The 22,781-nt window shown below is 34.5% G+C and overlaps 1 protein-coding gene across 2 annotated transcripts in view; it reads right to left on the bottom strand.

Annotated features, from left to right (window-relative positions):
• LOC106871068 (discoidin domain-containing receptor 2) overlaps nucleotides 1-22,781 on the bottom strand; it is a 187,781-nt gene that overhangs the window by 38,914 nt on the left and 126,086 nt on the right. For both annotated transcript variants that reach the window (XM_052972844.2, XM_052972854.2), the window contains exons 5-6: nucleotides 13,405-13,552; nucleotides 10,319-10,843 (exon numbers count right to left, since the gene is read on the bottom strand). In XM_052972844.2, the coding sequence (XP_052828804.1) occupies nucleotides 10,319-10,843; nucleotides 13,405-13,552 (673 nt within the window). The remainder of the gene's footprint in view (nucleotides 1-10,318; nucleotides 10,844-13,404; nucleotides 13,553-22,781) is intronic.

The following is a 22,781-nucleotide window of genomic DNA, read 5'->3' as shown; positions in this document are numbered from 1 at the left end:
ACCACTTCTTTTTTTATCTCCCCTTCCTCCTAGCTCTCCTGTTTGACCACCTCTGTCCGGCCTTCGCCATGATTGATCGCTAGCCACTAAACCTTTTTTTTTTTCTCTCTCTCTCTGTGCTTATCTCTGTGTCCCTTTCTGTTGAAGAGCATAGGCTCGAAACATAAAAGACTTTCTCACTTCCTGAGCATTAAACTAATACATCTGTTTGTTGTTTACACACCTGTCTTCGTCTTTTGGTTTTTTTTTTTTTATAAATTCCAACTATATATATATATATATATACACACACACACACACATATACATACACATCTGTGCATCAATATGTAAAAATACATTTTCGTGTGTCTGGTGGGGGGCGCCAAGAAAGTATCTGTGTCTGCTCACAACTACTTAGACACCTAATACAATTACCAAAAACATGGTATACGATTCTTGGTCATACTCATCTGGGAGTGATGGTTATGTAATTGTCTTTTTTCCAAGTCTCATGGTACCACACCAAACATAGCCACATAACGTATGATTATTAAAAAACTGAGTATAAGAGTTGAAAATACTATTTCGCTTCTGATAAGGGCTTGATTTTTGAACAGTGAAGATAAGTAAACCTAAATGATACAAAAATCTCAATACTCATATACACAAACACACAACAACAATGAAACATTATAGTGTCATACCATCTATTACCACAACCAAATAATTATATGCAACTGTTAAGGGTTGGATACAGTCCAGAAATACTTCTTTCACTTTCTTTCATATTTGGTAACAGCTACAAAAGCTCAAGAAAAAACAAAACAAAACTAACTGTTCAGCATTAGAGAGAATGAACAATGCACTGACATAGAACATAGCTATGATCAAACATGAACTATTGCAAGGACTGTCTTTGAAATTTTGCACATATAAACTGCTTACTTCAGAAGGTGCTTTTTATTTTCCTTCCACCCTACATATCTGTGTGTGTGTGTGTGTGTGTGTGTGTGTGTGTGTGTGTGTGTGTGCACAATGGGTTTCTTTTAACTTCTGTACACCAGATCATTTCACAAGGCTTTGGTTGGCCTGGAGTTATAGTAGAAGACACTTGCCCAAGGTTCCACATAGTTGAACTGAAGCCATAACCTTGTGGTTGTGAAGCAAACTTCTTACCACACACCGACGCCTACACCTATATATATGTCACTGGCAACAAATGTGTTTTCCCAGAGAGTGAAGAGCAGATTGTATGATGCATGTGTTGGAACTGATAGAGAGATGTGATCCTTGAATGCAGAGGATATGGGAAGACTGGAAAGAACGTTGGGTGTGTATGAATGACTTAGTATAAATGTGCAGAGAGAAAAGCTGGGCATGAGAAGAATCAGATGTAGTGCACAAGAAAGAAGACTGCACTCATATGGACATGTGATGCATATGGATGAGGACAGCCGTAGAAAGAAGCGTAAATCACTTAATATGGCTAGAACTTTTGGAAGAGGACCCAGGATGATATGATGATGAAGGCTGACCTCAGAACCCTGAGTGTCATGGAGGGGATGACAAAGGACCAGGATGATGTCTGATGATATGAAGGCCTGGAGAAGACCCATCTCTCTAGAAGTGACTTGGAAGCACTGCATGTACATATATACACAAATGGGTACCTTATCCAATCTCCTGATATTCCCACCTCAACCACCCACTCATGATCTCTCTCACTACCATTCTCTTTGTTTTTCTTGCTACCTGGAACCGTTTTTTACTTGTTAGCTGTTGCCCACAAATCACATTGATCATTTGCTCTCATCTCCCCCTACTGAATCATTAAATTATCTCTCTTCATGCGCTACACCAGCTCCTGTCTCTCAACTTCTGCAGCCTACCCAATTACATGTTATCTCTCACTTGTGCTCCTCCCTGCCAACTGTATCTTCTTTACTCATATTACCCTGCAACTTTCCCATCTCTCTTCTACACCCTTTGGTCATCCTACCCCTTATACATTACTCTCTATATCCACCCTTGAACCCTAACCAATCTTTACAGTTGCTGCCTACCTCTAACTTTTGCTTCCCATACACTCTTTGCAAATCCCAGCCCACACCCCTGGTTCTTCTGTCCCCACTCACCTCGATTCCCTCATACCTTGTGGAGTCACCTGGCTGCCTAATCACCACTGTTTATATTTTATCCCTTTGCAGCTTTTGCTGAGCAATCTCATTCTCTCTTCTAAATGTGAATAACCATATAGATCCTCGATAAGGACTTGCTCATCACTCCTACTCTCATACTTTTGCACCTCATCTCTTGGCATAAAGCTACCCCCATCTCCTGCCTCAGGTTTCATAATCTTGCAAGCTGCACAATGACCTCACTAGTACTAGTAGCACAAAAAAGCACCCAGTACATGCTGGAAACTGGTTGGCATTAGGAAGGGCATCCAGCTGTAGAGATCATGCCAAAGCAGATACTGGAGCATAATGAAGTCTTTGGGTCCAGTGGATCTTCCCAACCCAAGCCAGCATGAAATCAGGGATGTTAAATGATGATAAATAACTACTATATACAGGGTTGGTCAAAAGTCACCTGACAGTAAATCAAAATCCCACAAATACTATCTATTTTCTCCCACCTCTGACTGCTGTCTCTGTCACTGTGCATTCCTTTCTCACCCTCCACACTTCATGGTTTTATTATATTGTTGCTCTCTACTCTCTCCTGTATTTTATCCTGTGACATATCCTCTCCATTTCCTTGACCTACTCCTCTTACTTTCACTTCCACCTGACCATTATTCATCAGTGACCATGCCAGCAACTGTGTTCCCTGTTCACTGCTTTCACCTCTGTCCCCATCTCTAACCACCTGTCACTCTCCTTTCACACTCTCATGAACCCATCCACTCTGTCTGATCCTCTCAAACTATTCTCTCTTATATTCACCTTCTTGTAACTTGAGGGTACACCCTGACACCTCATCACCATGATCTCTCTTCTCCCTTTCCAGCTGAGGTAGCTATCTATCTCTTCCACAACAAGACACATGTTCCTGTCCTTCTGTTACACTTTAATTTCTCAATATCTGGCACAAAGCCTCCTCTCTCAATACTAAACCCTCACTCAATTGAGGGGTCTTGTCTTGTGAGTTATATGGTAACCTCACTTGTATCAATACCATGAAAATGTTTGGCATGTAAAGTGTTTGGTATTAGGGCAACATCCAGCCATAGAAACCATGCCATAACAGATACTGGAGCTTAGCGTGATCCTTTGGCTCATAAGATTCTGTCAAACCATCCAACACATGTCAGCATAAAAGAGGGATGTTAAACAAAACAATGATGACGATGTGTGTGTGTGTGTATAAATGTCTGTATGTAAGCAGGTTTGGGCGTGCGTGTATACATAAGGTGCAGGCATAGATGTTATGAATTTTGATAAAGGCTTTCTCATGCCAAAATATCAAAATCTGTTATTAAAAATTTTACTCTTTGGCTTTATTATTTCATTCATTTAATATTTTAACAGTATTATACATAATGTCCACCAATGCACCATATGTATTTTCTATCATGTATACGCATACATATGAGTAGGAGAAAGTGCACTCAATACAGTTAGATGTTGGTACATGAGGTTTCTTGGGATCAGAGAAAATCTTCCCTCACCATGCTCCATCACCATTCAGTAAAATTAATTACTTCCAGATCTTTTCCTGTTCAACACTTGCTTCTATTCCACTGTCGCTACCCATTCACTACTATAATGTCACTCATGCAACACCTCACCTATAACTCCACTCCCCCTCTCTGATTAAAGTCTCCTTGTTTTCATTTAATTAGCTACTTCTCCTTCCTATGTTTAAATCAGTTGTAGTCTGCCTGGCCCGCTGGCCGCCCACATAATTTCATCAAATGTCAAACAGTTAAAAACGAAATGTTTTTTGATAATGTGAAGCTCAGAGTAAATAACTGTTGAAAACCAAGTTCTTTCCCCCATTGTTATCATTAAAGTTAACGGTTATGTATTGGGTACCATTTCCTTTCATTTGTATTAACAAGGATACATTAACCCAGTTAATGTTGTGTATTCTTCACAAACAGGGAACCTTTTTACTGACAAGGTTCCAATACCTGGTACCACATTAAGTACAAAACATTCCCTATCATGTCTAAGAAAGCATATCTGAAATGCGTAATAAGAAAAAGAATAACAAAAAAAAAAAAATCCCAAAAGACCTAATAAAGAAAACATGCTGGAAATGATACTTCATTGATAACTCTGCAGATGGCTCTAACTAATAAAATATTGTCTTAAGACTAGAAATCTATTCTCCCAGAAGACATTTTAGGTGGGTTTTGAAAATGGACTATTTGAAATTATTACATTCACACACCATTCAAGAACATTTAAAAAACCAAAAAAATAATAATACAAAAACATTCAAATGCTCAAAGAAAAAAAAATTGTTCATACTGTCATAGTAAAAATCCCTTTATGAGATGGACATGCCTCATGCTCCAGGCTTCTTTCTAACAACATTACAATCAAATGCAGAAAATCAAACCCAGATGTTACAGCTTAGCACTCAGGGAAACCCCCTATGGATCCCAATCATAATTTTTGGAGCGAAGAGTGAACTAGCTATTGCAAACAAGCACATCTTAGATGTAATTATCATTAAAATTTGTCAAGGCATAAATTTACCTTTATGTCCTTAATTGGTTTATCCAAATAAATAGTAAACATAATTGAAAATTTATCCAATTTGATGAAATTGAGTTCTACCTTGTATCTTAAAAGCTTTATCTACTCAATTCTTTAGAGTTCAGCAAGAAATTGATCTCCATTAGTAATCTTGAAATTGATATCAAGCATATCTAAAACTCTTACTATTCTTTGAAGATAGCATTTGAGTGAAACAATAGCAAGGAGCTACCTGGTGTCACTGCAGGACTGTATGATGTGGCTGAGGCCAGTAGACAAGTGGGATTACATGTTAGATTCCTTGAGGAAGAAAACCAGCTGCATAGACTTTCTCAAGATTACAGCTTCTTAATTTCAAGCCATATGAATAACAATCAGTTGGATAAACTAAGAAAAGACCATTCAAAGAATTAAGTTTAAGAATTACTACACTATAAATTGTAGTTAATTTTTAGACATTACATTAGGCTCAAGTACAGAAAAACATTGCCCTACAGGAAGGCCAATGAGAAATTTGTGTGCATCAAATACTCTAGTCATCTATTAATAAGTATTAAAGAATTTTGTAAGCAACATTAGCCATGGATTTCTGCTATTTTATCAGATGAAGAAATTTTCAACTGGGTAACCCATGTTATAGCAATGCATTGAAAGAGAGTGACTTTTTTTTTATTTTGAGAAATATATACCACCTAATAATATTTTGCAAAAACAACAAAAAAATTGCAAGTGTAGTATTACCTGGTTTAACAGCCACCATTATTCTAGGTGGCACTACTAACACCGCTAGAAACTTTTTGAATCTGGTACAGAGACACTTCCCTATTGGTTATAAGTACTGTAAGATTTTCAACAAAAACTTTAAAAGTTAGCTACAGATGCACTAGTTACACCAAAGCTTTAATTAATAGTGTCAACAAAATAAATTACCACAACAGTATACCTTCAGCTTTCCAACTACATAGTAATCACCACATTAACTTTGTCCTTGAAATAACAAATGTTCCAGCAAAGAGTTGACGCACTGTGCTAGCACAACACAAACATTTTTTCAGGAGTCCAGAAAGAAGAAATACAACTTCCCTCTCACAATATATTGGTAACTAAAAATGAGAGTATGTCTACAAGTAGAATTCTATGGTCAGTAGTAAAATTCAACAAACCATATTCGGAAAGATTGTGTATATGCCACTGATGTAGCAGTGAGAAGGTCTTTCTTGATAGCTCTTTATCAAGTTGTCAAATTCAAGAAATGAACCAATTTCAAAATACTGTTAACTAAATAAGTTTATCTTAACCCTTTCATTATTAAGCCCACCCAAGAATTTTTTTTAGCTTATGTTACCAACTCACCTAAAACCACCCAAGATAACCAATTTGTATTTAAATGAGAATTTCCGTGTGAATCACAGTACATTCATGCAAACACGTGGTTTCACTATTTAAACAAATTAAGTAACAGTGTCCAACATTATTTGACATGTGAATTTTTGAAAATTTTTTATTTCACATTATAATAAATCAATTTCTGAATTTTTTTTATTTCAGAAAATGGATATGAGTTTTAAGTTCTCAAGCAACAAATCTGAATTTTAAAAATTTTTGAGAGAAGACATGAAAATTTCTAAGAAATATATAATGAGCAAAAAAACCATCTGTGTGAATTGGATATTTTGATTTCCAAAAGTGAAACATGTGATTATGACAACAGCTCCATTAGAGATAAAGAAAGCAAATTTGTATCTGAATGGAGTGAAAATTTAAAAACTGTTTTTCATTATTGTTTTGAAGAAATTGGACCAAGTAACAGTCTTTCAAAGAAACAAAACTATTAGGCATTTCCCCCCCCCCCTTCTTTGAAACAATAACCGCAGAAACAAAATCATTACACAGAACATAAACAAAGAGGTAAAAAAGACAGTTTGTGGTCACCCACATAACTGGAAGAAATCCAAGAATTTTTTACTGTTAATATCATGTGTATTAAAGAATCTACTCAGGATTACAAACTACTGGAGTAATTATGAACCTTTCAGAGATCAGTACGTTTCAATACCATGACAAGAACATGGTTTTTTTTAATTATCACAGTATTTGCATATAAGAGACACAAGCAGTACAGCAGTATGTGGGGAGACGAATTTTGATCCCTTATTTAAAATAAATCCCCTCATTGATAGGGCTTAGAACACATACAAAATGTTTGATAAGCCTGATAGACACTTATCCCTTTATGAAAGTATGGTGGGTTATAAAGGTTAGGCACATTTCTGACAGCATGTGCCAAGAAAAACCACAAAATGGGAAATCAAAGTTTATAAGATTCGTGAGGTGAATGTTGGGAAATATTGGGAACTGCTATGGAATCAATTTTTATATTACAAAAAGAGACAGTAATGTAAGATAGCATGACCTAGAGCACAATGTGATCTGGAAATTATCACTTCCATACCATAACCAGGGCTGTATGTCATTTTTTGAATAGTTTTTCAGTTCAGTCAAACTTGCAGTGGATTTAGAAGCTGTGGCAGTATATAGATGTGCTACAGTGGTTGAAAGAAGAAAGGGACTGCAGTTAGATATAAAAAAGGGAAATAATCCAACAACAGAAAGGAAATCGGGAGTGGCTGTGTGGTAAGTAGCTTGCTTACCAACCACATGGTTCTGGGTTCAGTCCCACTGTGTGGCACCTTGGGCAAGTGATTTCTACTATAGCCTTGGGCTGACCAAAGCCTTGTGAGTGGATTTAGCAGATGGAAACTGAAAGAAGCCAGTGGTATATATGTATATGTATATGTGTGTTTGTGTGTCTGTGTTTGTCTCCCCAACATCGCTCGACAACCGATGCTGGTGTGATTACGTCCCTGCAACTTAGTGGTTCGGCAAAAGGGATCGATAGAATAAGTACTAGGCTTAGAAAGAATAAGTCCTGGGGTCGATTTTCTCGACTAAAGGTGGTGCTCCAGCATGACCACAATCAAATGACTGAAACAAGTAAAAGAGTAACTGCATGGAGATAAGAGGCAAGTCAATTTCTTATCTACTTGTGCACATGTGTGAACCTCAAATATAAAAGGTACACGGGTGGTGTAACTTGGCTGAATCAAATGATGAGCTATTAGCCGATTGGTAGACTGCCTAACATCTGGTTTGGTATATAGTAAAAATGAGTATTGTTAATGCATTTTTATTACATACCAAATCAGGAGATTGAAAGCAATGCAACCATCTGCAGTTCTGAGCAGGTGTAACAACACAGTTGAGGGCAGGTTATATGTCCAAGAAAATAATTGAGAGAAAAGCTAAAATTTGCCATCCCTCTGAATTCATCCAAACTCTCTATAAGACAAAAAAAAAAAAAATTGATGACAGCAAAAAATTGCTGGGATTACCTACATGAGAAAAGGAAAGATCCCAGTGGACAATCACTTGAAATGACTTTCTAATATGCCTTCTGCAAGGTTGCATTATATAGAGTGGGGCACTTTACAAGTTTCTATTATTTATATATATATATAATTTTATTTTATAAATGTTTTTTTTTTCAGATTTACTTTTTAATTTTGCATTTACCTGTAAAGTGAGAAACAAATTTTGATTCATTTGTATTGTGAATCATTATTGCACATATTTCTGTGTATTTATGCATATATATGAGTTTATTTCATTTACTTGATGGTGTATAGGTTTCATTTTCAAGTTTTCTTCAAGGATAAATTCCATTATTTTTGTCTATTTTACCATTATGATACACCTGTCTTATGTGCAACTGATAATCCAGAGAAGGTGCGTAGCTTAGTGGTTAGGGTATTCAGCTTGTGATCATAAAGCTGTGAGTTTGATTCTTGGCAATGTGTTGTTGTCTTTGAGCAAGACACAGATTTTCTCATTGCTCCACTCGACTCAGCTGGCAAAAATGAGTTCTGTCTGCAATTCAAAGAGCCAGCTTCATCACAATCAGTGTCATGCTGAATCTCTCTGAGAACCACGTTAAGGGTACATGTGTCTGTGGAGTACTCAGCCTCTTGCAGGTTAATTTCACAAACAAGTTGTTCTGTTGATGAAACACTCAGCCTTGTAACAGACAGAGAACCAAACCAATCCAGCAATGTGCACAATTCTTCTATATTAAAATTTTGTTGTTATACCCAATTGAATATTAGCTAATAACTTATTTTCTATGGTAACAGTCCAACAAAACATAAATAACTTAATGTTTTATTGAATTTACTTGTAGAAATTAGATTCACTTTGCGACAACAATTACACAACAGATTTATTTATGAACCTTCTGTTAAACTGAATTTCAAAAATCACAATATGTTGATAAGCAAAAAATGAGTTGTTTTATGAAACCAGTCTAATTTCCTAATTATTTTACAATTTAATTGAAACACATAATGGGTGTATTTTGGTTAAAAATATAGTAACAAAAGAGTGAAGAAACTTGTCCTATCAACAACAAGCTGAATATACTGAAAGTGCACAAGTAAAGTTTCTTTAATATTTTTGGAACTCCTTAAAAATATACAATTCATTTAGAATCTCATGAATTTGATATCAAAAGCTCACTAGAAAAATTGTTATATGATATTTTCACAAGAATCTATGATTTTAGTGAACTATCACTATTTCATCAGTATTTTTGTCGTAATATCAACAAAATCACTTCTGCCCACTATATATTACATACAGTTCCACACCACTTTCAGGTGATATAGAACTGAGTTAAGTCTAATTCTATTCGTATTTACATGGGTTTTAACATAAATTCCTTATTTTCATTCTTATTACTCGTTATCACATTTATTCAATTTATAATCTTTATTATCTATTCCCACTGTTTTTTTTCTATTTCTTTACTCGTTTTCTGTGTGTACTTGACATGCATAAAGTGGTTCTTTTAGTTTTCCACATCACATAATTTATGTTATGTACAAAACAAAACACACTTCCTGTTTGTAATCAAGATTCAGACATCAAATTGACTCAAAATCTCACATGGCTTTGTTTTAACATTATTTTTGGCTGATTGGAAGTTGACACACACACACACACACACATGCGCGCACGTGTAGCTGGAAATTGTCAGAGTGGGTTTTCATGGTACTTGGTGGGATCTCCACCAGCATTTTCATTGATCATACATACACACAGACATACATACTCATATATTTACCTATCTATATATATGTATGTATATACACACATACATATATGGATACACACACACATGTATTTATATATAAATATATGCACAAATATGTACACAAAAATATATATATATTTATTTATTACACATACATCACATTGAAGCCAACTCCATAATGAGTGTAGATCATTGTTTGCTAATGTGTTACAAATTGAAAATGATGATGAAACCTGATTGATGATTTACTGATTTTACAACTCTTCAAATGTTTCCTTTCATATAAATGCAATGCAGTATCATAACAATTCACAATATATTGACACATGCATCTATTCAGATGACCAGCTAATACAAGGATGTTTGTTACATGGTTGAAAGTACTATTTTTCAACATACAATATAGAAGATAAAAAGATGCCTTTAGTTTTGAGTAAGACACAGAAAAAAAAAAAGAAACCAAAAAGTTCACTTACTTGATTCAAAACGAACTTCACTTATCATAATCCAACGTGCTTCAAAAAACAACTGCATTTTAATATATCTACCAATGTTGTGTTTTAGATCAATACTTATATCTCTGGCATACTCGACAATAGTGTCCTTCACGTAATAAAATTTTATCTCATCTCTGTAATATTTGCCTCCATTACTAAAAGAAATCAGAGCAGTCCGGAAAACTCGTACATATTTTTTATAAGCATTATTGCAGTAGAGAAACACCTCAGAAAAGTTTCTTACTCCATCAAATTTAAAGATGATTTCAATTGGTTTAAACATATCCGAATTGTTTCTCCAGCCCACCCAGTCATAACCTTTCACACCAAGACCCTTACTGTCAGTCATGCGGAAGTTACTGTTGCCTTGTAAACCATCAGTAAGTTGACCAACACCTCCAGAAAGGTAACCATCTTTTCTCATTCCATCATATGTGTAATCATAGAGTTCTAGCTCAGTGCCTCGTTGGTGACCTTGAGGCATGCTGTAAGATAATAATGCATCTGCAAAGTAGAAAGACAAAAGAAAAAAAAAAATTACCTTGTATGTTGTTTTATTTAGAACAATAGGAATAATCATTTATAAGAATTTATCAAAATTATGAGAACAAAAAAACACTAACATGCTAGAATTAAGCATATCCATTATAACAGATAAAAATACTGCATTCAGGAAAAACTTGCAGAAAGAACAATGGACACGTACAGGGTGATGTGCTGGGCTCAATTCACACAATCTAAGATGTAAATACCTTTTTTTTTAAAGTTGTTTATAAGGTTAACTTTTTAACTGGACACTGAACAGATACCTATGTAGAAAAGTTATGATAGAAATCTTCCTAAAGAGACAAAGGATTTCCCACAAATCTTAGCAAAACAGCTGGCTCTTTAATGTTTTGAAGTTAAAGTTAATAACTATGTTTCATCTGCAAAATTGTTGAAGTTCTGAAGATTGTTAAAAGTTTATATGCTGGGATAACAGAAAGGGAAAACACAATAGTGGGATAACAGAAAGGGAAAACACAATAGTGTTTACACATATATATATGAATGTGTGTGTATGTGTGTGTGTGTGTGTGTGTGTGTGTGTGTTTGTATTTCACAATCACTTTAATGTCCATTTTTCCATTCTTGCAAGGGGTTGGACAGTGTTTATTGAGGCAGATTTTTTATGGTTCAATGCCCTTCCTGTTACCAGCCCTCTCCTGTTTTCAAGCAAGGCAATATTTCCTCATGACCAGACATGTTTTTGTAGAATTTTGGAAATGAATTACATCTCTTGTATGACAATAACGCTCATTTATAACTATCATGTGATATATCCAGGCAAGGGGATACAAACACACACATGCACATATATAATAATATATATCCATGATTGACTTATTTTAGTTTCTGTCAACCAAATCCACTAAGTTTTGGTTGACCTGAGACTATAGTAGAAGACATTTGTTCAAGTTGTTATGCAATGGGATTGAACCCCAAACCATGAAACTCTGAATTATTTAATTAAACAAATCTATTTTTCTATGCCAAACTATAAAATCTTATACATTTTACTTAGTGGTTGCTTCATTGCTCTTTCAGCAATTATAATGAAATGTGTACTTTTCTAATGAGTACAGGATAAAACTGAAACATTGATTAATATTGTTTTTCACTGATTGCTTAATTATCTTTAGTTAGTTATATAAAGCTCCAGTATGTTAACACTGAATCATTATACCAACTAAATTGGTAAACTACAGAAAATCTGAAAACTTTTCTTTTTTTTAAGAATTAGCAGTACATTGTCAAAGAAAGAATTAACAAATAATGGCTAGTCAGTAATTTATTTTTAAATACTTATATTATTGGAGACAGAGTACACATGCTTTATTAAAACACCTATAACAAATGATAAATTAATCAATGATTTTAGTATTAAACCTATTTTTAATTTAAACAACATATTTGCATTTATTTCTTAAGACAGGGGTAAAATATAAATGAAATATTACAGATGGAGAATCAAATAGTTAGTGTAAACTAAATCAGTGGTAAAACAATAATGAATGTCTCAATGGTTTGAGTTTAACATTTTTGTTGTTTAGTGTTCTCTCTTAAATATGTCAGAGTTCAAAACTGAACAACTAAGAACAGCTTCTTCCACTGGTTTAAGTGTCCTTCAAAGTTTTATATATGTCAGCAGTTATAACAGATTGTGACTACATTGTATTAAAAAGGTAATATGGGGGTGATGAGAGAAAGAGGAGGAGGTGAGAAAAAGTTTAGATAAGTGTGTGGATAAAGTGTGAGAAAATATAATGAATGTATAAAACTATAGCACTAAAAAATACAGGTTTCCTTGGGGATCTCACACTGTTGAAATCTAATCCCTGATAGACATCAATTGTCAACGTTATTTGACACCATCTTTGTCTTGGTACCACTGAATACAATAGGCAGCAGGTGGGCAGTGGCACAACTCCTACAGAGGCAATCTCAGCCAACTAAGTTTATGGCCCATCACTAGCCCACCTACTCTCAAAAGAGTAAATTCAACACCCACAAATCCTAACTTTGTAGCTTTCAAACCAGCTGTTGTGTTAAGTCAACAACTCTACTTACTTATTCTATGTTATCTTGGGACCTATTTGACCCGTTTGGATTACTTTTTTGAAATTATTAGCACAAGTAAAGAAAGTGATCTGAAGAAGTCTGGCAGGCCAAAGGACTATAAATAAAGGCGGAAAGAGAAAATAAAACTAAGGGAGAAGAGACAAGTTAAAAAAGTAAAACGGTTTAAAGTAGAAAAGAAAGCTTTTTAATTATCAAAAATATATTTTAGCCCTTTTCTGAAATAATGTCTGTTTCAAATATTTTTCAATATAATCAAGGTTTTGGATAATTTAAGACATTTTTTTTTAGTAAAATTTCAATAAATGTGTAAGTATATCTCTGATACCAATTGATATTGTAAAGAGATTTTGATGAGGATTTTAACTCCTAAACATATTTTTAATACAGTTAAAACTTTGGGTGGTATTAAAAGGGGTTAAATAAAAAATGTTCTTGATACATACCAGCCCACTGGCAGCCATACATTTCTACCCGCATACACACTGTGCGAGGGTGTTCACTATATGGAATGAAGCGAATGCGCTTTGCAATGATTGGTGGTGAAACTCCACGCAGTTCAGCTCGATAAGTATTTTGATTTCCACGGAATACCTGGAAAAAGTAGATTAAAAGTCTTTATTTAGAAAAGCATTCATTTATTTTTCTTCATAGCATTCTGTATTACAAAAACAAATAAATGTGATCCACATATATTTCATAAACGTGCAGAGGAAAATCTACATGTACACCTGAAACCAAAATTACATTCATATTTCTTCAATTGTTACTAGTGGGGTCTCACAAGTTTTGTAAATTTTGCTTTAGAATTTCTTTAACATTTCTTATTTCTTTATTTCCCACAAGGGGCCAAACATAGAAGAGACAAACTAGGACAGACAAAGGGATTAAGTCGATTACATAGACCTCAGTGTGTAACTGGTACTTAATTTATCAACCCTGAAAGGACGAAAGGTAAAGTCAACCTCGGCGGAATTTGAACTCAGAACGTAACAGCAGATGAAATACCGCTAAGCATTTCGCCCAGCGTGCTAACGTTTCTGCCAGCTCGCCGCCTTTCTTTTAACATTTCTGATAACAAAATTCTCTGTCACTGCCTTCATACTTTTGTTTTTTAATAAATTTCCAGAACAAAAGTAATAATGGTTGGTTTTACAGTGGATTACACTGTACTGATTTTACAGTGGATTACACTGTGATGCACCGCCGTTTTGCTACACTGTTATTACTGAGATCCTCCTCCAATATGTGGTACTTGGTGAAGAATCATTTGCACCTCTTGCCGTGAGGTAGGTTCATCTGGGACTCTCGACAGGAAGAGGTCAAGCTTTGATTTTAAAATGCCTGCATCTACTTTGTGCAGGTTCCTCAGGCTCTTTGGGAGAATATTAAAAAGCTGTAGGCCCCTGAAACCCAGGCTGTTGCAGTAACTAGTCCTGAAGTGCGATGGCGTTGAAATATATATATATATATATATATATAAATTATTGCTATTTAGAAACTAATCTACATTTGAATATGTACTTGATTATACTAAACTTTAGGATTACCTATCAGGAAGTCTAACAAGTGAGGTATAACTGGGGTTGGACAATGGAATTTATGTTTATTCTGAACAGTTCATAAATGTTTTAAGTATATGTCAATATAAAGCAGATAATATATTATTGATTAATTTGAGAAAAAACAGAAATGATTGCAATAAATGAAATACCAAAAAGCATGCATAGTACTGAGGTAATGGGATGAATTTCCAAATAATGAGGTTTGCAGAATATCAAACTATCACAAAAGTTTATTTTGATTTTGACAAGTGTCTATGCCAATAATGAACAAATACAATTGTATGCCAAAACATTACTAATCATATAGTAATGACTCAGGCAGATTAAAGCTAAAACTTGTTAGAAGCATGAAGCTGCTGGATTTTACAGTAGAATTAACTGAACAGAGAGATGAGCAATCAACTGAGATAAATACAATAAGTGAACTTGCTGTTTGTTGCTTCTCAAGAACTTTTGTAGTAAAACTTCTATTAATAAACAAATAGATTTGTCTAATGTGTGATCACAAGTCACTGAGGGTAGCTTTACAGAAATGGGGTGCATAAGTGTTTATATTTCATGTTTTAAAATAAAAATTTATTTTGTTTTATCATTTAGTAATAATGGAGGATAAGTAGATAGCTTCTGGCAGTTTCTGTAATTATTGAAGATCTGTAAAATTTCAAAGTAATCAGTAATATTATGCTACATGTTACAACATTCATGTGTTCAGGTGTTATGTTTTAAGCAAATCTTGACTATGAAAATTAAATTGAAAGAAGCATGTTTGAGTGTTATGTTTTAAGCAATCTCAGCTGTGGGACAAAATGGGAAATATAACTGCAATAATGCTATGAAGATCTGAATAAATTTATGCATCAAAATAGAAGCAAAAAACAAATCTGTAAAATGTTAATTTTTCACGGTTCTGCTAGTAAATCATTACTAATAGAAATACTTCCATTGATACTAACTGAATATGCAACTGAAATATACTCCAAACCGCCTACTACAATTATTGACTTAAGTTTTATATAAAGATTATTTGAACTGAAAGAAAAGATACATGGTTGTATAAACCTTGTATTCTAAAATCGTTATAAATATGGAAGCTCAAAATCTCTTGTATAATATTGGACAATTCAGAAATGACACCAATATCGGCTAAATCAGAACTATGATTTATTTATAACATTTATTCAGGGTAGTCAGTAATAAAGATGACCTTTTATAAGTAATTTATTGAAGAGTAACTTTTATTAGTTTATATAAAGAAAATTTCGGAGTACTTTAAGAAAGATGCTTGTAACACCAAGGTTTTTCAAGTGGTAACCCATCTAAGTGCTAACTAAGCTTGACATTGCTTAACTTTGACAACTGGATGAGAACCAGTGTGCTGAAAGTGAAATAACGGAATCTTGGATTTATCTAAGCCAAAATCCTCACTGAAACATAGAAGGATTGTCCCCTAAAAAAATACACTGAATTCATTATAACCACATTACTGAGTGTCAATATCATCTAATGGTTAAGATGAAACTCAAGTACAAAAAAAAAAATGGTAATTTCACCTTCAGTTAGAACCCAACCAATTTGTGACTCACTGTTAGCTTTAATGTTCAAAATTAATCTTTTAGCATTTAAACCAGTCATAACCGGCCCAAATATTCTACCTCTCTTATGTTCAATCTGACAGGGTCTGACCTCTCACACCTACCTTGTATCATCCTAAAAATAAACTCTATCACATCATCAAAATCTAAAAGCTGAGATTAATTCAAAACAATGTGAATAGATAAGCATTACATTAGTCAATGTAATCTGAATGCTACAGAGTTAATGAAACAAATCTGTCCTCAAATTGCCAAGCAAGTTTGGCATTAACAAAATATCTTTCTTGAATGTAAATACTCTCAGTACCCAATGTAAGTTTGCTGCTTCATTCTGTTTCAAATCTACTAATAAACGTTTATACTGAAATGTTAATGGGTGTTCTAATACTTATGAAATTCCTATAATAACAAAATTGCTTTGACAGGAATATATTATTTAAATAAAGAATAAATGTGAAGATTAATTTGTTCCTCTTTTGCATAGAGACTGACATTTATTTTACACACTGGTTTGTTCAAGCAAATAATTCAGTCATATCTTGCCTTACTTTCTTTTTTTTTCTTTTTCTTTCTTTATTTAAACAAAAAAATGGTTTATTTGCGTTTTTATAACAACAAAATATAGCAAGTTATTCATCAGAGTTCCATAACTGGAACTGAATGAGAATGTAGTATCTTAGTGCAGAGATCCCCAAACTGAAGACTGCTAAAAATTTCGTAAATTTTTTACAAATATTTGTCTGTGCATTATATTTGGGATCTAGTAACTCTAGTCAGGAGGCGCAATGGCCCAGTGGTTAGGGCAGCGGACTCGCGGTCATAGGATCACGGTTTCGATTCCCAGACCGGGCGTTGTGAGTGTTTATTGAGTGAAAAACACCTAAAGCTCCACGAGGCTCCGGCAGGGAATGGTGGTGAACCCTGCTGTACTCTTTCACCACAACTTTCTCTCACTCTTACTTTCTGTTTCTGTTGTGCCTGTAATTCAAAGGGTCAGCCTTGTCACACTGTGTCACGCTGAATATCCCCGAGAACTACATTAAGGGTACATGTGTCTGTGGAGTGCTCAACCACTTGCATGTTAATTTCACGAGCAGGCTGTTCCGTTGATCGGATCAACTGGAACCCTCGACGTCGTAAGCGACGGAGTGCCAACAGTAACTCTTGTCATATGATGTTTAATTGTTTGCCTATTAAATTTATTGGATCTCAAGCAGTCAACTGTTTTGCCCCATATACAAACTGAGAAAAATGGTGTTTGAAATTTTTCAAGAGAATCAACTGAAATTTTGTGATTTAATTCAAAACAAGCTCCGGTGTACAAAAATTGGCTATCTTTGATATATTTAAACATTTAAAGAGAACAAATCATCAAACTAGAGAAGGGAGAAAAGAATATCTAAGCACCAACTGATAATATTTGTGCAATGAGAGACAAAATAGTTGTCTGTGATTTAAAAAAAAAAAAAAGAAGTTTATGAGAGAACTTTTCAGATGTTTTCCAAATTTACTGAATGCAACTTAAATGCAATATTAGTTCTTCAATCTTCGATCATTTAGCACTGCTTGAAGTACACAAAAAAGTACTTCCCAAATATCCAAATACAAGAATATGATTGAATCCAAAACCCACTGATTCTTCCACAACAAACATGTTTTTCATTGATTGAAAAAAAAAAAAAAAAAGAGTCTATTGAATACTTTTAACAGGTTCAGCTATTGATTACGCAAAATTCAGTTATAATCTAAGTTTAATAATGTAAACCAACATAAAATCCACTCTCGGTATTGTTATATTTTAAAGATATATTTAAGCCAAAGGGACAAACTTTTGCTGTAACTATGTAAGAAGCTTACACACTGATTATTTGAACTGAAAGAAAAAGATAACATGGTTGTATAAACCTTGAGTTCTAAAATCATTATAAATATGGTAACTCAAAAATCTCTTGTATAATATTGGACAATTCAGAAATGACACCAATATAGGCTAAATCAGAACTATGATTTATTTATAACATTTATTCAGGGTAGTCAATAATAAAAATGACCTCTTATAAGTAATTTGTTGAAGAGTAACTTTTATTAGTTTATATAAAGTGTGAATTAAAAAAAAAACTTATTGTCATTCGTGTTAGCTGTAATAAACTGAAAATACCAATTTTAGTGTATTTACTACATATAAGAGGATAAAAGAGCATCTAAATTACCGAGCACATTCTAAAACAAATGTTACATACACTTTTGTATGTCAGTGTATACACAAATGTTACATACACTTTTGTATGTCAGTGTATACACAAACATACACACTTGTAGTGGCTGTAACTCAAATTCCAAGCATGAAGAGACACTGCCATTATAAATATACATTGTTTAACATATCAATGTAGATGTTAAAGTGTGTGAAATTGAAGATGAGAAAATAAAAACAAAAATGTAATTCACAATTTTATGAGCAAGGAGAATAAACTACTCTAGATAAGAGTTGAGAGTCTATTATCTGCAACTATGTAGAGCAGGGGTTCTCAACCAATCTTTACCTATCGACCCCTTTGATTACTATTTTGTTCTGGTAGACCCTCATAGCCATTCATTGTTTAAAATCTAGTTTTATAGAAACATCCTTCAAAATTTCTATTTTGTTTTTCACACATTAACTTGTGTAGGTTGAACTATGTAAAACATTAAAGAAACCAAACTGTTTCTTGCAATACATACCAACACACACATCTAAAGCAAAATTTTTTCAGGAGCCCTTAAAATACTATTTGTGGATCTCCAATTTACTATTTTGTTGTGATTAGATCGACCCCAGTGCACAACTGGTACTTAATTTATCGACCCCGAAAGAATGAGAGGCAAAGTCGACCTCGGCAGAATTTGAACTCAGAATGTAAAGACAGATGAAATACTAAGCATTTTGCCAGGCGTGCTAATGTTTCTGCCAGCTCGCTGCCCTAAAATTCTTTTACATAATGACACAAAACTGAGTGTTATGATTTAAACAACCCTAGCTAGTGAAACAAAATTATGAAGATCCACAAACATAAGCAGCAAAAATAAAAATAAGTACTCTTTTACTTGTTTCAGTCATTTAACTGTGGCCATGTTGGAGTACCACCTTTTGTTGAGCAAATCGACCCCAGGACATATTCTTTGTAAGCCTAGTACTTATTCTATCGGTCTCTCTTGCCGAACTGCTAAGTTACGGGGACGTAAACACACCAGCATCGGTTTCAAGCGATGTTGGGGGGGGGGGGACAAACACAGACACACACACATACATATATACGACAGCCTGTATAAGGGAATGTGAGATAAACACAATAGGGATTTTGAAAGAAGGATCTATAAAACTAGTTTTTAGACATCAAATGGCTATGGGGGTCCACCAGAATAAGAGTAATCAAAAGAATCCATAGATAAAAAATAGTTGAGAACCCCTGCTCAAAGCCATAATAGATACCCACTATAAGCCTGTCCCAATTACAAGGGTGGGCTGAAAAGTTCATAGGCTGACTATGAAGGAGTGATGCTAGAGCTGTAAAAACTTGGATGCATTAATTTCAACTTATTAATAACTGCATTGTATCTTTTGAGGTAAACTGACGTCTGACTGTTCAAAGAAGACTTCAAAATCTAACTAGGAGCGACAAAATCTGGAATCGTGGTGTTATCAAGTCCCTACAGAAACTGGCTTTAGCCCCCATTGATATTCATGTTGACATGGTTGCTACATTAGGGGATGACACTCCAGCTTCATCAACAGTACAAAAGTGGGCAGCTGAATTTAGGAATGGAGAGTCTTAAAGATGACCCAAGGTCTAGACGTCCTGCAACTGCCACCACCAAGGAAAACATCGATTGTGTTCACCACATTATGATGGATGACAAGTGACTGGTTATAAGTCAAATAGCCGATGCTATTGTATATCTCATGAGAGAGTTGAAAATATCCTACACAATGAACTTGGCATGACAAAAGTTTTGGCTCGGTGGGCTCCACGTCTTCTGACACCTGATCAAAAGCACACCAGGCTAATCACATCATGGGAAATTCAGATATTGTTTGAGACAGATCCAGCTAATTTCTGTGAACATTTCCTAACTCAAGATGAGTGTTGGCTGCATCACTTTGAACCAGAGACAAAGAGACAATCCATGCAGTGGAATCACCCAATTCAACTGCTCCAAAGAAGGCCAAGGTCTTTTCTTCTGCAGGGAAAGTAATGGCCTCTGCTTTTGGGATTTAAAAGGTATTGTGTTTATCGACTATCTTCAAATGGGCTACACCATCAATGGTGAGTACTATGTCAACTTGCTGAGGCAGTTATGAAAGGCTATCAAGACCAAACACCCTGGAAAACTGACGAAAGAAGTTTTGGCTCCAGCACATAAGTCCTTGGTTTCAGTGACTGCTGTGCATGACTGTGGTTTTGAATTAATTGATCACTGTCCATTTTCTCCTGATTTGGCCTCATCTGACTATCATCTGTCCCCCAACATAAAAAAAACACTTGGCTGGGAACCAGTATTACAGTGATGATGATGGCATATCTGCTGTTGATGACTTTCTTTTTATCAATAAGATGAAATCTTCTTCGCTAATGGGATCCAAGCACTGCAACACCAATGGAAGAAAGTCAGGCTATGAACTTTTCAGCTGATCCTCGTAGAAAGCCTGAACTTGTAAAGAAAAGCTAATTAATAGTTGATATTGTTTGTTGTTATAAACCCTGCCTGACAAAGCTTTATCTGATAATAGTTTGCCTGAGTTATTCAGCATCACTACAAAAAATTTATTCCTTTTGTACATCCTAGCTGATGCTTCTGACATTCAATGCCTTAGTCATCTCTTTTGCAGTCAGACTATTGTTAAAATTTATGTTATTCATCAATGCATATTCAAAATCATATTCATACACTTTCTATTCCAAAGTTGAAACTATGAAAATTTCTGTACATTCAATTATTTCAGTTTATCTATTTATTTATAAAGGCAGAAGATAAACACAAAATTGTTTGTGTTTAAAATTCATATTACATTTATAGAAGGTCTATATATATAGCTGGAATGGAAAAGAGTAAGTAAATATCAATTCCTATCATGATAACACTATATATTCTAATGAGTTATACTATAATGATGATCTGATATTATGAATGTTACATACTCTATTTATCAAATATATTCTATTATTCATCATGTAAATGTTAAAAAAAAATCCAAAACAAAATAGCAGTAGGCCATATACAATAGTTATTCGTGAATATTTCCAAAAATTTTAAATATCAATGTGGGAATAGAGCTAGCTATTCTATGACTATTGGGAATGGAATTATCAGAAAATATTCAGTCCCTTCTGAAGTACAGGCATTAGTATAAGAAAAATTAAATAAAATTTTGGTGTTTTGTGGAATAGCTAAACATCATTGCTTTAAAATATATATACTTGTCCACTGCAAAATAGAAACATTTGACATTTCTCTTGGCAGAGTGCCTTATTATTTTGACAGTCCATATATGAAAAGAAAAAAAAAATTATAAAGGAGTCACTGGTTCATCCCAAAACTCTATCTGTAGATAAATACACGAGAAATAAACAGTGCAGAAAGATTGATGTAGCCTGAATTTGGATAAAATTACGACAAGTAAGGATGATTATATTGTGTGAATTGGTAGGAGTTGATCAAGAATGTTTGAAATGTGTGTGTGGAAAAAAAAAAAAAAAAGAAGGCAGCTAACAGCATAATTCCCACTTGCTCCATTATCATCCACTAAATTATATTGGCATTGAGACTGCTCACTTTGAAACAAGTATTGATGTAAACTTAAAATTAGGAAAAAATAAGTAATCTTAAAAATGAGAAATGGATTAAAATGCAATTATAGCTCTGTCAGATAACAAGAGGAAACAGTAGTTGGGACTGAAAAGCTGAATCATTACTGACACCCCTTTCCCCCATACAATTCATATCCTTTTGCCATCTCAATGTCCCAAGGGACAGCCTATTACACCTAACTATCCACACAGAAGCTAACTTTATGTCTCTTTAGCCCTCCTTCCCCCAATATCCTCCCATCACACTTGACAGTTAAATTTATTTTCACTGGCTTCCACATAACAATATGGGAATGGGTAGGTAAAGTACCTTTGATAGGAGTGTGTTAAGTGGATGTTGTCAGCAAAGAAGGGAAATAATTGAACCATCCCATAACCTGCTGTCTATATGTCTCTGTCTGATCTCTTCTGCTATGATTGGGACAGGACAATTTCACAGCCACCAACAACTGAGTCTGATGGACAATTTACTGCGAAGAGGAAGCAGAGAGGAGATGAAGATATGGGAGGGGGATTTAACTGAGAGAGAAGCATTTTATTGCCATATTTTGAGAGACAACAGAGTGGTGGAAAGCTGGTAGAAGTGGATTATGTGGATATGGATTATGTGCGTGTGATGGTGTGTAAGTGAGAAGGAGTGCAGAAGAGGAGCATGATAGGGAGAATTAAATGATAGAAAATTAGTTAGTTTAGATGGGAGGAGGACCTAAAACTCTCTCCCTCTGTACGCTGATGAATTTGGAAGGAAGTGAGGTGTAGCCATGAAAATATTGGCAGTAAGAGTAAAATTAATGAAGATTAGAAAGAAAGAAGTGAGAGA

This window comes from Octopus bimaculoides, chromosome 1 (assembly GCF_046866305.1).
Source record: "Octopus bimaculoides isolate indiv1 chromosome 1, ASM4686630v1, whole genome shotgun sequence".
Taxonomy (NCBI): domain Eukaryota; kingdom Metazoa; phylum Mollusca; class Cephalopoda; order Octopoda; family Octopodidae; genus Octopus; species Octopus bimaculoides.
This window is presented reverse-complemented; position numbering and strand designations above follow the sequence as displayed.